The sequence below is a fragment of the Chiloscyllium punctatum genome, chromosome 45, assembly GCF_047496795.1.
Source record: "Chiloscyllium punctatum isolate Juve2018m chromosome 45, sChiPun1.3, whole genome shotgun sequence".
NCBI lineage: Eukaryota > Metazoa > Chordata > Chondrichthyes > Orectolobiformes > Hemiscylliidae > Chiloscyllium > Chiloscyllium punctatum.
The window spans coordinates 16,194,689-16,211,956 of record NC_092783.1 but is presented as its reverse complement, the minus strand read 5'-3'; the positions used below and the strand labels follow the sequence as shown (position 1 = coordinate 16,211,956).

At 39.7% G+C, this 17,268-nt stretch overlaps 1 protein-coding gene across 5 annotated transcripts in view; it reads right to left on the bottom strand.

The window, feature by feature from the left end:
- LOC140467188 (homeodomain-interacting protein kinase 1-like) overlaps positions 1-17,268 on the bottom strand; it is a 110,281-nt gene that overhangs the window by 71,091 nt on the left and 21,922 nt on the right. For all 5 annotated transcript variants that reach the window (XM_072563365.1, XM_072563368.1, XM_072563369.1 and 2 more), the window contains one exon: positions 13,063-14,155. In XM_072563365.1, coding sequence (XP_072419466.1) covers positions 13,063-14,153 — 1,091 coding nt within the window. In that variant the 5' untranslated portion in view covers positions 14,154-14,155. The remainder of the gene's footprint in view (positions 1-13,062; positions 14,156-17,268) is intronic.

Sequence of the window (17,268 nt, the reverse complement as noted above, 5' to 3'; positions counted from 1 at the left end):
AACGGCTGAGGATACTGGGGTTGTATTCGTTGGAGTTTAGAAGATTAAGGGGAGATCTAATAGAGACGTACAAAATAATACATGGCTTTGAAAAGGTGGATGCTAGAAAATTGTTTCTGTTAGGCGAGGAGACTAGGACCCGTGGACACAGCCTTAGAATTAGAGGGGGTCATTTCAGAACGGAAATGCGGAGACATTTCTTCAGCCAGAGAGTGGTGGGCCTGTGGAATTCATTGCCACGGAGTGCAGTGGAAGCCAGGACGCTAAATGTCTTCAAGGCCGAGATTGATAGGTTCTTGTTGTCTAGAGGAATTAAGGGCTACGGGGAGAACGCTGGCAAGTGGAGCTGAAATGCGCATCAGCCATGATTGAATGGCGGAGTGGACTCGATGGGCCGAATGGCCTTACTTCCACTCCTATGTCTTATGGTCTTATGGTCTTATAATCTGGTCTCAGATTCCCCAGAGTACTCATTGGCTTCTAACCTCATATGTATGCTGTACCTTTGACAACTTTAAATGAAAAACACAGGACTAGATTCCACATCAGTTGGCCGATCAAGCTCTAACACTTACTTCTCGTGACAACTGCTTCACTGTCAGACTGTTTATTCAACAAACAGTCATGGATTAGTTACAATTTTCTTCTTTCAGGCCCTTTCATTTTACACAGGGTCTCCACAATCCTGTTTCACACCCTTCTCAATTTGTTCCTGTAAGTCACCCAAATCCTTTTCCAATCCACTGCATTTAAGTCTCCCATGGCCACATCTCTGCATTTGGCCTTCGGTCTTTCTCTCCTCATTCCTGATTAAGAGCTCATGCGCGAAACATCGACTCTGCTGCTTCTTGGATGCTGCCTAACTGCGCTTTTCCAGCAACACACTTTTCTACTCTAATCTCCAGCATCTGCAGTCCTCACTTTCTCCTTTCTTTTCTTCATTCAAGTAGTCTCACCTCCAACACTAAAAGCATTATATTTCCTCGCTCCACAACAGTTGGCCATTCCATTGCAATCTCTTCATCGCCACTTGCTTTGAAGCTTCCACAATGCTCCCTAACCCTTGATGGACTAATTCTTAATTTTGTCCTTTTTCATTACTTCACACATCCATTTCATCTCAGTATCTAATCATTGTTCCTCTTTATTTGATGGCGTCCAAGTTTCTGCACCAGATAAAAGTTCAGAATAGTCTCTCCAGCACAAGGATCACCTACTTCCACCCTTTATAATGACTCAATAATTTCAAGATTCACATGACTAGCCTGTTATCATCCACAAACAACTTAAATTTATATATTTTGAGCATTAACTGACAGATTTTCTCAGGTGAAAATCAAAAGGCAAGAGAATTTGAAAACTATTGATCCAAGCTTTATGATTTTAATTTCAACTTTGTGCAAACTTTTAAACTCATTTGCTCCCAAAGTCCAAATTAAAAATTTAGTCAGAAATTTCAACATTTCACTTTCAGAAAAAGTTTTACACTATGATTTTTTTTAACCATAAAGATTTAAAAAGCAGTGAGCATTAGGAAAAAAATACTGATCAACATTAGCTTATAGTTCCCTCAGAAGTCATCAAGCACAGTAGTGTCCCTACCTCTGGGCCAGAAGGGACACTGCTACACTACAAGAACCCTACCCCTAATTTTTTTTTAAAAACTGAATCTTACCTTGTTCTAATCTCTTCCAAAAGAGGAAAGAAAACAGATTCCAACTGGTGGCTAATTAATTCATTATAGCTTCATATAAATTGCATGCCTCATGGAGGAGAGGGGTCTCACAAAGGCTTAGTTCTGCCAGCTGGCTCTCTAGACTTTGGACCTATCATTCAAGATATGTGTGCAGTTTTCAATGAAAAACCTCAACAAGTGCAGTCATTTCCTTCAAAGTCTGACAATATCCTGACTTGGAACTCCAGAGTTGTTTCGACACTATCACTGAATTAAAATCTTAGAACTAGAATCCCTTCCACTGCAGGCAGTTCAAGAAAGCTGCTCATCACCACCTTTTCAAGGGCAATTAAGAATGTGCAATAAATGCTCAACTGGCTTTAGAGACTCTCAGATTAGACAATCACCAATCACCAGCTGCTGTTAGGGGCCTCACAATTCCAAAGAACAACCAGAGAAAGCACACAATATTCCAATAACAAAAGCCTGATCAATTTTTTGAAAAAAGTAAAGCTTAATTCCCTGCCAATTGTTTATTGTTTTCTCACAATATCCTCTCTTCTTGAGAGAATTCCCACAGACACAGGGCTACCTCTGGTACCCCACTCAAGCATTATCATCTACCATGGGGCCCTCTTGTGCAGAGTGATAGGGTTCCTACCCCCTGGACTGGAATGCCCTAGTTCAAGTACCACCTGTCCTGGAGGTGTATAGTCATCGCTTGACAGGTTTATTAGAAAAATGGGTTAAATTAAAAAAAAACACATAGTTCCATCATTGGTGTCTGGACCACAAACAGAAGCTTGTCTGAACTGACTTTCTCTTCCCCAGTGATTAAAACTAATTGCAGCGTCCATTTTCCCAATTTATGCTTAATTTTCCACTGAAGCATCAAACCAGAGATCCTCCTCACCTCTCTAGCTCTGCAATCCACTAGATGAAATATTTGGTAACAATAGTGGTTAGCTATATTACATATTAAGATTAATGTGGTCTTATAATTCCTTAAAGAGAAAAGATTCTTAAGTACGTAAGTCTGTACTTTTTGAAAAAAAAACTGTTTTCAAAGTTTTAATTTTACAAGAATTAGGTGGCTCTATGGTAATGCAATGGAACGGGAAGTCCAAGACCACTCAAAACTGTGACCTCAAAACACTCTTGCTCAAACATACACTGCAAACACACACTTTCCTGCATGAGTCAGAAGTACATGCTTCATTTCCAGTCACCAGTGTATCTGTCACACACTCAAAAAAAACCACCCTGAAAATTGAGCACATCTGTAACTGATTGCTTCGCATTACAAATGGTCCATTTTTATACATTGTTGTAGGTTACAATGTCTCATTGCAAATATTGTACATTCAAAATAATGAAAAACAGCAAAAAATTCCTAGTAAAAGCAGGTAACAAAGTCTGTTTTACAATGCCACTGGGAAATGCTAAACTTTAGACCTGAATGTTAATTCACTTCACTTAATGTCATTTTCTTTACTGGCACAATTGTTAACAGGTTAATTGTGTTTTTGGAAGAGATATAAAGTTACATACAGTCTAATCATAGCTCTTCAGAAACCAAATGATTTCAAAAACAATTAAAGTGTAAAAGACTGTTTAGGTAAACAACAAAATCACCATTTTGTATAAAAAGCAGGTTAATGATTAGTTTCTTTTATTCACTGGCACTGATTGTATTTACATTCTATTTAGCTTCCATCTTCAAACATGCTGATTTTAGAAAAGTGACATAATACATCTTCAATTAAGTCTTTAATGCCAACTTACAAAATCACAAACAGGCATGGCCTTCATTTGTCATTTCAAACTGAGTGGTATTACTCTTGATAATTGAGAGCTCCCTTGATAGCATTCTGGAGTCTCAGCCGAGGTTATCTGCTTAAACAGTAGGGCTTGAAGACCAAATTTTCTAATAGACTACTAAGAGGACCAAGCTAACAATAAGTGACAAGAAAACTGGAAAATTTAACCTACCTTTCAGTAATCACAACTGTGGAGATAGTGCAAGCACTAGCACCAGTTTGCCAAAATTCTGTTGATTCGGAAACAGTCCCTTCAGATTGGAAGCTTGCAAATATTAAACCACTTTACAAGACATTGAAAGCATGCCAGTTAGCCAAACAAATTGTCGGGAAAAAGCTGAAATTTACTAGTTAAGACTAAACAATGCACTTAAAAAAACAAAAATAATGTAAAAGGTCTGAACGAGTGAACATACTCTTATGAAAGGAAAAATTTGATTGACAATTTATTGACATTTTTAAGGATGTAACTAGCAAGGTAGATAAAAGGGAAATAAGCAGTAGCAGTATAACTGAAAATCCAAATGGTATTTGATAAGCTGGGACACAAAAGATTAATAGGCAATTTAAGAGCTCATGGGGTTAGGGGTAATCTGCTAACTGAATAACAGACAGGAAGCAGAGAGTGGGCATAAACAGGGTACTTTCAAGTTGGCAGGTAATGAATAGTGCCACTTAATAACTTAGATAAAGAGACAGAGTGTAACAGAAAAGTTTATTAATGATACAAAGCTAGATGGAAAGGTAAATAATGGGAGGCACACAGAAGCCACAAAGAGATATAGACAAGTAAAGTGAGTGGGCAAAAAGATAGCAGATGGATTATAATGCAGGATTTGTGAAGTTATTCACCTGAGAACAGAATGGAGATTGTCTTTAAATCTATGAAACTTGTAAGTGCTGATATTGAGAGAGACTTGGGTGTTGTGGCAGATACACAAAGCAAGCAATCAGAAGGGCGAATGACATGCTGGACTTTATTGCACGTGGATTGGAGTACAGGAGTAAAGAGATCTCTTGCTACAATGTACAGGGTTTTGGTGAAAATACATCTGGAATACGGTGTGCAGCTTTGTTCTCCACATAAGGAAACATACACTTGGACTGAAGGCAATACACAGAACATTACAGCGCAGTACAGGCCCTTCGGCCCTCGATGTTGCACCGACCTGTCATACCAATCTGAAACCCACCTAACCTATACTATTCCATGTACATCCATATGTTTATCCAATGACGACTTAAATGTACTTAAAGTTGGCGAATCTACACCACTGCAGGCAAAGTATTCCATACCCTTACTACTCTCTGAGTAAAGAAACTTCCTCTGACATCTGTCCTATATCTATCACCCCCTCAATTTAAAGCTATGCCCCCTCGTGCTCACCGTCACCATTCTTGGAAAAAGGCTCTCCCTGTCCACCCTATCTAACCCTCCGATTATCTTAGATGTCTCTATTAAGTCACCTCTAACCTTCTTCTCTCCAACAAAAACAGCCTCAAGTCCCTCAGCCTTTCCTCGTAAGACCTCCCCTCCATACCAGGCAACAGCTAGTAAATCTCCTCTGCACCCTTTCCAAAGCTTCCACATCCTTCTTATAATGCGGTGACCAGAACTATACACAATACTCCAAGTGCGGCCACACCAGAGTTTTGTACATCTGTTGCACAACCTCCTGGTTCCGGAACTCGATCCCTGTATTAATAAAAGCTAAAACACTGTATGCCTTCTTAACAACCCTGTCAACCTGGTTGGCAACTTTCGAAGATCTGTGTACCTGGACACCGAGATCTCTCTGCTCATCAACACTACCAAGAATCTTACCATTAGCCCAGTACTTTGCATTCCGGTTACTCCGACCAAAGTGAATCATCTCACACTTGTCCTCACTAAACTCCATTTGCCACCTCCTAGCCCAGCTCTGCAGCTTATCTATGTCTCTCTGTAACCTACAACATCCTTCATCACTATCCACAACTCCACTGACCTTAGTGTCGTCTACGAATCTACTAACCCACCCTTCTACGCCCTCATCCAGGTCGTTTATAAAAATGAAGAACAGCAGTGGACCCAACACTGACCCTTGCGATATACCCCTGGTAACTGGACTCCAGGATGAACATTTCCCATCAACCACCACTTTCTTCTTTCAGCAAGCCAATTACTGATTCAAACTGCTATATCTCCCACAATCCCATTCCTCCACATTTTGTACAATAGCCTACTGTGGGGAATTTTATTGAACGCCTTGCTGAAATCCATATACGCCACATCAACCGGTTTACTCTCATCTACCTGTACGGTCACCTTCTCAATAACGTTTGTGAGGCACGGCCTACCCTTCACAAAACCGTGCTGACTATCCCTAATCAAATTGTTCTTTACTAGACGATTATAAATCCTAACTCTTATAACCTTTTCCATCAGTTTACCAACAACTGAAGTAAGGCTCACTGGTCTATAATTACCAGGATTGTCTTGACTCTCCTTCTTGAACAGGAGAACCACATTTGTTATCCTCCAGTCTTCTGGCACTATTCCTGTAGACAATGACGATTTAAAGATCAATGCCAAATGCTCGGCAATCTCCTCGCTGGCTTCCCAGAGGATCCTAGGATAAATCCCATCCGGCCCAGGGGACTTATCTATTTTCACACTCTGCAGGATTTCTAATAGCTCTTCCTTGTGAACCTCAATCACACCTAGTCTAGTAGCCTGTATCTCAGTAATCTCCTCGACAACATTGTTGTTTTCTAAAGTGAATACCATTGAAAAATATTCAATAGTAATAAAAAATTTAGTGCTTCCCCTATCTCCTCTGACTCCACACTCAACTTCCCACTACTATCCTTGATTGGCCCTAATCTTACTCTTGTCATTCTTTTATTCCTTAAATACCTATAGAAAGCCTTAGGATCTATCCTGATCCTATCCGCCAACAACTTCTCATGTCTCCTCCTGGCTCTTCTGAGCTCTTTCTTTAGGTCTTTCCTGGCTACCTTGTAACCCTCAAGCACCCTAACTGAGCCTTCACATCTCATCCTAACATAAGCCTTCTTCTTCCTCTTGACCAGAGATTCCACTTCCTTCATAAACCACAGCTCCCGCGCTCTACAGCTTCGTCCCTGCCTGACAGGTACATACTTATCTAGGACACAAAGTAGCTTTTCCTTGAAGAAGGTCCACATTTCTAATTCTTCTGCCTTGGAACACTTCAATTCCAGGGCATCAATGTGGATTTCACCAGTTTCCTTATTTCCCCTTCCCACACCTCACCCCAGATATGAACTTCCAGCTTAGCACTGTCCCCATGACTTGTCCTACCTGCCTATCTTCCTTTCCACCTATCCACTTCACCCTCCTCTCTAACCTATCACCTCCATCCCCACCCCCATTCAGCTATTATACTCCAGGCTACTTCCTCCCCACCCCCATCCTCCTCTCATTTATCTCTCTACTCTGCAGGCACTCTGCCTCTAATCCTGATGAAAGGCTTTTGCCCGAAATGTTGATTATCCTGCTCCTCATATGTTGCCTGAACTGCTGTGCTCTTCCAGCACCACTCTAATCTAGAATCTTATAATTTACATGGATGATTTGGAGTTGGGGACCATGTGTAGTGTGTCAAAGTATGCAAATGACATTAAGATGAATGGTAGAGCAAAGTGTGCAGAGGACCCAAAGTTTGGACAGGGATATAGATAGTTTAAGTGAGTGGGCAAAGGTCTGGTGGATGGAGTACAATGCTGATAAATGTGAAGTAGGAATAACAGTAAAAAGAACTATTATTTGAATGGTAAAAAAAAAATCATAGCATGTTGCTGTGCAGAGGGACCCGAGAGTCCTTGTGCATGAATTGCAGAAGGTTGGTTTGCAGGTGCAACAGGTAATTAAGAAGGCAAATGGAATTTTGTCCTTCATTGCTAGAGGGATTGAGTTTAAAAGTTGGAAGGTTATGTTGCAGCTGTACAGGGTGCTGGTCAGCTCACACCTGGAGTACTGCAGGCAGTTTAGGTCTCATTTCTAGAGATAAGATGTACTGGCAGTGGAGGGCATGCAGAGGAGATTCACTCGGTTGATTTCAGAATTGAAAGGATTAGCTTATGAGGAGACACTGATAAACTCGGATTACATTCATTGGAAATTTAGAAGAATGGGAGGGGGTTGGGGATCTTATAGAAACATATAAAATTATGAAGAGAATAGATAAGATAGCAGAAGGGAGGCAGAATTTGCTGGCAGGTAAAACTAGAACAAGCAGTCAGAGCCTCAAAATTTCAGGGAGCAGATTTAGGACTGAATTGAAGAACTTCTTCACCCAAAGGATTGTGTATCTGGGATTTCCTCCTATTTGAAGTAGTTGAGGCTTTCTCATTGATTGTTTTTAAAGCTAAGGTAGATCATTTATTGAACAGTAAAGGAATCAAGGGTTCTGTTGAGATGGTGGGTAAGTGGAGCTGAGGCCATGAAAATACCAGCCATGATATTATTGAATGGCAGTGTGGGCTCAAAGGGCCAGGTGGCCAACTCTTGCTCCTGGTTCTTATGTAAGAAGGATTGAGAGGTTCTGGAGAAGTTTGACACAGGGAGTGTGTCACAGGGAGTCACAACAGGTATTGGAGATTTTGGTGGACTTAAATCCTCTGGGCTGGATGAGTTATATCCCAGGCTGCTGTGCGTGGCCAGGGAGGTAACTAGAAGGGCTCTGACCCAAATTTTTCATTCATCTCCGGCCACGGGGGAGGTGCCAGAGGTATAGATGACAGCTAACGTACTTCCACTTTTCAAGCAGGGTTGTAAAGATAAACTAGGGAGTTACAGGCCAACAAGTCGCCCATCAGTGGTAGAGAAACTATCGGAGAAAATTCTGAAGGAAAGAACTTACCTCCATTTGGAGGGGTAAGGTTTGATCAAAAATAGTCAGCATGCTTTGTCAGGGTGAGGTCATGCCTAACAAATGTGATTCAATTCTTTGAGAAGGAGACCAAGTGTGCAAATAAGAGTACTACAGTAGATATAGTTTTTATGGACTTCAACAAAACATTTGATAAAGTCCCAATGGGAGATGGATAAAGAAGCCAAAAGCTCATGGGATCCAGGGTCAGATGCCAAATTATTTCCAAAATTTGTTTAGTGGTAAGAGACAGAGAGTAGTAGCAGAAAGCTGTTTGTGAGAATGGAAGCCAGCAGTGTACCACAAAGATCAATGTTGATAAATGATATAGAAGTAAATGTTGGGGAGTTACTTAAGTTAAGGATCACTGAATTAATCCCTGTTCTGTGACAAGAGGCTCATCAAAGTGGACCAATGCCCTACAGAGTTTAGACGAATGAGTGGCAAGTTCATTAAAAGACACATCTTTGGTCTTGCAAGGAATCAAATAGACAGCAAAGTGGAGTTGAAGCCCACGATCACCGTGAGTATACTGAATGGCAAAGTGGCCTGATGTGCCATATGAACTGCCAATGCAAATTTTGTCACATGAACTTATGTTGGCTGTTCCTCTTAGAGCTGAAAAGAGAGCAACTGAGCAAGGTGATCATCACTGAATTGTGATTGAGAGAAAAAGTTACTTTGGCAAAATTAGCACACCACTGAAATTGCCATTAAACTACTTCAACTTGGATAAGACAGCAGAGATCATGGATCAAGTCTTGGAGTTTTGTTTCTTTCAATAATTACATAAAGGAGACTATCAACTCAACCATAAAGCAATGCAACTCTTGACACAAGCTGACAGACTATTCAAGACATCAAGTTTGTATCAACATTTCCCCTTCAAAAAGTAAATTAGTTCTAATCACATTTAACCACAGTTTTCACCCCGTTGACTCCTTTTCCTTCATCCACATATTCAATCTAATCGTTTAATGTTGACATAGTTTCTGTCTGAATAACCATAGAAATTAATTCCTCAGCTTTTCCACTCCATGTGAAGCTTTCTCTGATCCCTGGTTTAAATCTAATTCATTTAGGTTTGATTCTTCTATTCCATGTTCTTAATCCCTCATATTTTTAACTGTTCAGTGTCAGCCCTTCACAAAGAACTTTTGTTATATTAATCTGCAATGTATATTGTAAAACAAGAAAAATGAATGATCTGATCTTGACAGTAAAGGGCACAATTTCAAAATAAACAAGAGCCACAAAACTTTGTCATATTCGCAACGAGGATGGTGATAAAGTTTAAGATGATATGGACAGATTGTCAGAGTGGTCAGTCACACGGTTGACGAGAATTGAATTCAGAAGTGTGAAGTGATTTTGGGAAGTAGAATAAGTAGTAAATATAAAATGAGGGATAAAATTCTAAAGGGGGTGTTGAAGAAGAGTGCCATAGGAGTATGCATGCAGAGATTGTTGAAAGTGACAGGGCAGATTGAGAAAGTAGCTAATAGAGCCCAAATCTGCCTTATGACTAGAGATATAAGGTACAAAAGGAAGGCTATTATGGTGAACTTTGACAAAAACATTGCTTCAGCTTCAAATAGAAACTTGTATGCAATTTTAGCACCACTCAATACAAAGGATGTAATGGTGTTGAAGTGGGCTCAGAAGAGAATTACAAGAATGAAGTCATATTTTTGGAACCAGTTGTGAAAAAATAGATTGGTGGACCTGAGTAGCTCAATTTAGAGAAGGTAAAGAAGCGATTCAGTATAGAGATATTCACAATCATAAAGGGAACTGGACAAAATAGATAGAGAGAAACTGTTGCAACTAGCATAAAGATCAACAATTGGAGGAGGTAATTGGCCAAAGAAACAATGGCAAAAGTCAGAGGTGTACAGCTTGGAAACAAACCCTTCAGTCTAAATTGTCCATATCTACCAGATATCCTAAATTAATCTCATCTCATTGGCCAGCATTTGACCTATGTCACTCTAAACCTCTCCTATTCATATATTCATCCGGACATCTTTTAAAACGTTGTAATTGTACCAGCCTCCACAACCTCCTCAGGTAGCCAGAATTGGTAGATTACATAAAGAGGGAAAAAGGCACAGCTACAAGGAAAAGATTGGGATCAGTCAATTTGCTCTTATGGAGAATCAGCACAGAGATGACTTGTCAAATGACCTCTGTTTTTAATTATTGTTATAACGTGCATTTTGTCAAGGCTAATTTGCTGTAATGTGATTGACGAATTGGGGAGGCTGTTCCTGAAGAGCGAACTTTTAAAACATGTTGGCTGTAATGTGATTACAGCGCTAACACTTCAAGCGCTGCTTATAAAGCACAATTTTTCTATATCACAGGGGTGCACAAGAATTCAACCATCGCCTTACAAAAAAACTGACTGTATTGTAAAAGACCAACTTTTCCAAGTACTTTGTTGCACTATGCAATAACAGTGAGTTTGTATTGTAATGGCTCAATGGCTGCATACCAAAACAAACAGGGACACAAAATAAGGCTCCATATTACAAGATGCTTTAATCAATTGTTTCAGAGTTTGATATACACATTCAGTAATTGTTCCATCAAGGGACTTAACCACTCAACAATAAAAATCATAATCTTATACTGTACTGCAAAATAAAATAATATAAATACTTGACAAAAAAAGCTACAAAACAATCGCTTACCCAGATAAACATGACAAGCAGAAGTGAACAAAAATGTCCTGAATGTAATCAAATATATATAAACATGAAAATATGTTGTTGAACCATGAGTAGCATACATATTTTCCTTGTTTGGGAAGAAAGAATGTCAATTGTGTGAACATGAGCAAATACAACTTAAGACACTAAGTACTGCACTTCAACTTTCCTCACTCTGTCCTATACAATTTGTAACATGAAGCAGTGGACACGTTGTACACTTCAGGCTATCTTGAATTTAGTGCAATTTAATCTATTTTTTAAAATAAAGTTGGCACAATGAGTGACTGCAATTGGTGAATAATTCCAATAAAATGCATCCACTGAACACCTTTACAAACACACAACCAATATGCTATATAAAACTTAAAAAAATGCAAATACTAGTTTTAAACTTTATTTTAAAAGTCATGTTGTATATACTGAAGAGCCATTTCAAAAATTAAAACTTGCACCACAAAATGAGCAATGAGTAAGCATTTCTGAAGAAAAAGTATGCCAGGGGTTATTTTCCCTCTCCTGACAGCTCAAAGAATTTCATACCAGATACAGTGAATCATAAAAATTGCATTTTATTATGATTTGTATATAGATTTTGGATTAACTTCTCTTCACACTTAAAATGTATTACTCTCCTTTCTTTTTTTCACCTCCCTTCTTTCAGATGTAGGTGCTGAAGCAGCTGCACAAGACCACCATCACTCCCAACTTCCCCTCCCAGCCACAAACTATCCTGACTTGGCGCTATATCAGTATTCCTTTACTGTCCAGGGTCATAACTTGGAACTCCCTACCAAACAGCACTATGGCCTTACCAAACACCATGAACTGCAAAGTTCAAGATCAGGCCTCACCACCACCACCTTCAGGGCAATTAGACCCATGCAATAAAATGCTAGCCCAACTATAAATGCCCATAACCATGAATGGATAAAGAAAACATTGCTATATAAGCAAAGGCACTGAAAAATTATTTGGGAGAAGGGCAATTAAACAGAACTTCAGAAAAACCTCGGAAAGACATCTGTCGGAATATTAAGTATATAAAATGAGCAGATTAGTTGTGAACCTCTCTTTTGAAAGGGAGTAGAGTTAAAAACCTTTGGCAAACCTCATATGAATCTCATAGGTACCAACTGCATTCACTGATGGCTGAAACACACTCCTTATAAAAGACTGCGATTAACCATGTTTTTTTGCAAAATAAAATCTGTTTTTGAATCTAAAGCTGTATTCTTTGGCTAAACACATATCATAGTTTGCTCTAATGTGGTTGTGCTGTGCCAGTCTAATGGAGTGAATACTACTTGGTTGATCAAGCAAACTCGCAAGTTAACACAGTTGCTCCTACCCAAATAGTATTTAAATGTCATAACCAACAGCTTTGAAATGGATATTCATCATGGTTGACATGTTTTAGCCAATAAATGGCTTCCAAGTGTGAATGTAGATATTAAGTGGTGGCGACTATGTTTACTTTGTCAACAATACCGGTCTTGCACAACAACAGTTTTCAGTTCTACTGATGAGGTTGCAGATTTGATCTTAATACTCCTCGCTTCAAAATCATTCATGAAAAGAGAAAACATGAATCTTACTGCCAAAAAGCTACACAGAGTGGAAAACTTGGAATATAATGTCAATTTTATCACCAACTCATGCTATTTTAAAGTATACGTTGACAATGAGGGCACAGGTTCAATGTGGGATGCAAATGTAGCCAGACAGTTAATTCAGCCAAGACCAAGGCATCAGGAAAACAAATGGGGGAAACAAGTGGCTTGACATAAGCTCTGCATTCACCCTCCCCAGCAACCCTCATTGTACTTCAAAACAAAACCTTTATTTGCAAAGGATTTTAAGTCAACTTGGTTTAATCATTGAATCACTACCATAATTAATGATCTGAATTGCAAAATGATGCATGCCCCAAGAAGAATTAAAAACAATTCACTGACCTGTAATATCGCGACTGCAGATATGTTGAACAAACTGCTTTTAAAACATGACTGGCTGAACCAAAATCTATGACCTTCACTCTATAGGGCTGACGGGTCGGATCCACCAACATAATGTTTTCTGGTTTCAGATCTGCGTGAATGAGACCAAGACTTTTTAGTTTCATTAAGGCTGTGGCCACCTGCTGCAGGATGGGTCGTATATATTTCAAGGGCAAAGGGCTGAACTTGTTCTGTTTGAGGAAGTCATACAGGTTCTGTTCCAACATTTCAAAGACCAAACAGGTATGATTCTTGTGTTGAAAGCATTCATAGGACCGGACAAAATTGTAATCATCAGCGTTCTCTGTGCTCAAACGATTTAAAATGCTCACTTCAATCTGTCCCTGCCGTGCATAAGATGGATGATTTTTCAAGATCTTGATAGCCACAATTTCATTGGTGCCCCTTTTCCAGCATTTTACTACCTGCCCAAAAGTGCCACGGCCAAGAAACTCCAATACCTCATAACTACTGACCACTGAGCAAAGTATTTCATGTTGTACCAACTGGTAATCCCCTTCATTAGTCGAACTGCCATTCTTTGAAGTTACAGTTGATGTGGTGGTGGCAGTTGTACCCACCGCAGTCCTGCCAGTGGTGTTCTGAAGCATCGGAGGTGGGTGTTCCTCAATTATTTGCACACTGCCACTGCTTTCAATCTCCTCACTCTTTCTCTTCAGTCCACATTTTTGATAGGTATCCAACAGCGTGACTGTGCTCCTGCGTGTCAAGCTCTGTACTCCGTTGGATGATCCAACTGACAAGGCCGCCGTACAGGCCCCACTGTCAGCACTCTTAACCGGGATCAACCCAGAGGCAGTGGTGGTGTGTAAATTTTGTTCATAAACCACGATGCTGCTTGATGCCTGGTGGGGCAGATTTGTCTGTACTTGAGTCACTGAAGGATTTTTGCTTTGATTGCAATGTTTTGTGCTGCAGCCTTGCCCCGTTGCATCCCAGTTGATGGGCTCCACTTTCAATTTCTTCACGCTGCAGAAGGCACTGGACTTTACTGACATTGGTGAAAACACTTGCAATTGTGAGGCCATACCTGTCAAATAAAAAATAAGTTATAAAATAAAAAGACACGACTTCAGCTCTGCACATGCACAGTATTGTAAACACCACAGTCAAAGATGTTCCTAAATACACCTCACACAATTAAAAATTCTCTAAACAAATGTTACTTTATACTTGCAAGCAAACCATAGACCAGCCTAAATGATTAATACTGGTGTGTTTAACCAAGCTGGTCAGTAGAAATGTTTATTATAATGCATTTGAAACAATACAATTCACCTCTTCTATTAAACTGAAGTGAAATACTCAAATATGTGAATGTATTCCTAAAGTTAACTGAAGCACATACTATGTGGTGATTTATCTTCTTCTGAAACATTTAAATGGAAGTAGTACTGTAAATTTAAATACATTCAAATGCTTAGTAGTATTCACAGTATACAGTACTAAGTCCCCAGTGTCATTTGATTCCAGAAATGTAAATTATGAAAACTTCTTCTAAGAACCAAAAGGAACTTTCTCAATGAAATATGCAGCAATAATATTTGTTAGGCAAACAAAGGAAGAGTTGTTTTCACATTTAAGTACAAATGCAAATTTAACTTGCAAATCAGAGTGCAGCTTACCCTTTTTTAACAAGGGACCCTTTTTTGAGAAAATGTAACTTTATCATGACTATTACTTTAGATAGGAGTATCTAATGTAATGTGTGATAAATGCATCAAAGGATGTAACATTAAGTCAAAGACAAAGAGGGCTGTTTGACCTCAGCTAAGTCAAGGTATTACATGGGTACTTCAATTGGTCTCAGTACTCTAAAACTACAAAGGATGTTCTGCCCCCATCTATCATGCAATCGGCTGACAACCATTGTTGAAATTCATACATGAAGAATGATTACATGGTGGAGGTACTATTGGCCTGTAAGGACATGTAAAGTCATAATTCATCTACAGCAGTATCCTTGGCAGTGAGGAAACTTCGCAAAGGAAGCACTGGAGAAAGGAGAACTGAACTTTTGCTACTCAGTAATTGATACACTATGTATAACAGGATGTACAGAAACTGAGCAGCACTGAGCCTGCTAATTATGAAGTTGTGCAGATAATGGAGTTTAGTGTTGAGAACTGAAATTCTCCCTCCAGCTCTTTCTGAATGTAACGATCAGGATTATGTCCGATACAATGCTACATCACCACCACTCCTCCCACCTCTGATCCAGCACATCCCTCCAAATTCCTATGGAACTATGTATCCACATAAGAGAAAGGGAAACATATTGCTTCCTTGAAAAAGTATACTTTGTCACCATCTTGCCATCTCAAAGCAAACATTGATTACAGTTACTAACTACTCTCCACAATAATTCCAATACACTAGCCCATGGTACTAATAATACTATACATTAAGCACCATTAACATCAACACTACATTTACAATACATCTTTAGGATAAGCACAAGAAAAACAAAGTGCTGGATGGAGAAACTCTGATTTTGTAATGTTTCTAGTTCAGTATGACTCTTCAAGAGTCACGAAGAGGGGAAATACTGAACTCAAAGCATGAGCTCGGTTTCTCTCTCCGCAAATGGTATCTGTCCTACTGAGTTTTGCCAGCACTTTCAATTTATAATTCAGGTTTCCATTAACTGAAATACTTTGTTTTTATCAGAACAAGATGGTGACTGCAGTATCACCGTGAACCAAAACATCTAATAATGTGACACCACAGCAAAACTGGTTGACAGTTCTTGGAGGAGAGAGTCAGAGTTCTTTTCTGCTTCATTACAGAATCAGTTCTGGTTTTCACATTGGATTTATCTGATTCACAGTACTGCATATTAATGTTTAGTGTGAATACACACTGACATCACTCTTTAAAGTAATAAATACAGTACCATTGGTTTGTCAAACATCAAACTTACATTTAATCAATAGTCAAACACTCAATATTAGAGATAAAGAATAAAGTTGCCAATAGAGTCATAGAGATGTACAGCATGGAAAACAGACCCTTCAGTCCAACCCTCCGATGCCGACCAGGTATCCCAACCCAATCTAGTCCCACCAGCCAGCACCTGGCCCATATCCCTCCAAACCCTTCCTATTCATATACCCATCCAAATGCCTCTTAAATGTTGCAATTGTACCAGCGTCAACCACATCCTCTGGCAGCTCATTCCATATAGGTACCACACTATGTGTGAAAAGGTTGCCCCTTAGGTCTCTTTTATATCTTTCCAGTCTCACCCTAAACCAATGCCTCCAGTTCTGGACTCACCGATCCTAGGGAAAAGACTTTGCCTATTTACCCTATCCATGCCCCTCAATTTTATAAACCTCTATAAAGTCACCCCTCAGCCTCCGGCGCTCCAGGGAAAACAGCCCCAGCCTGTTCAGCCTCTCCCGATAGCTCAAATCCTCCAACCCTAGCCACATCCTTGTAAATCTTTTCAGAACCCTTTCAAGTTTCACAACATCTTTCCAATAGAAAGGAGACCAGAATTGCACGCAATATTCCAACAGTCACCTAACCAATGTCCTGTACGCTGCAACATGACCTCCCAACTCCTGTACTCAATACTCTGACCAATAAAGGAAAGCATACCAAACGCCTTCTTCATTATCCTATCTACCTGTGACTCTACTTTCAAGGAGCTATGAACCTGCAGTCCAAGGTCTCTTTGATCAGCAACACGCCCTCGGACCTTACCATTAAGTGCATAAGTCCTGCTCTGATTTGCTTTCCCAAAATGCAGCACCTCACATTTATCTGAATTAAACTCCATCTGATCAAGATCCCATTGTAATCTGAGGTAACCATCTTCGCTGTCCACTACACCTCCAATTTTGGTGTCATCTGCAAACTTACTAACTGTACCTCTTATGCTCGCATCCAAATCATTTATGTAAATGACAAAAGGTAATGGACCCAGCACTGATCCTTGTGGCACTCCACTGGTTACAGGCCTCCAGTCTGAAAGACAACCCCCCCATCACCACCCTGTGTCTTCCAGTTTTGAGCCAGTTCTGTACCCAAGTGGCTAGTTCTCCCTGTATTCCGAGAGATCTAACCTTGTTGAACGCCTTACTGAAGTCCAAATATATCACATCTACCACTCTGCTCTCATCAATCCTCTTTGTT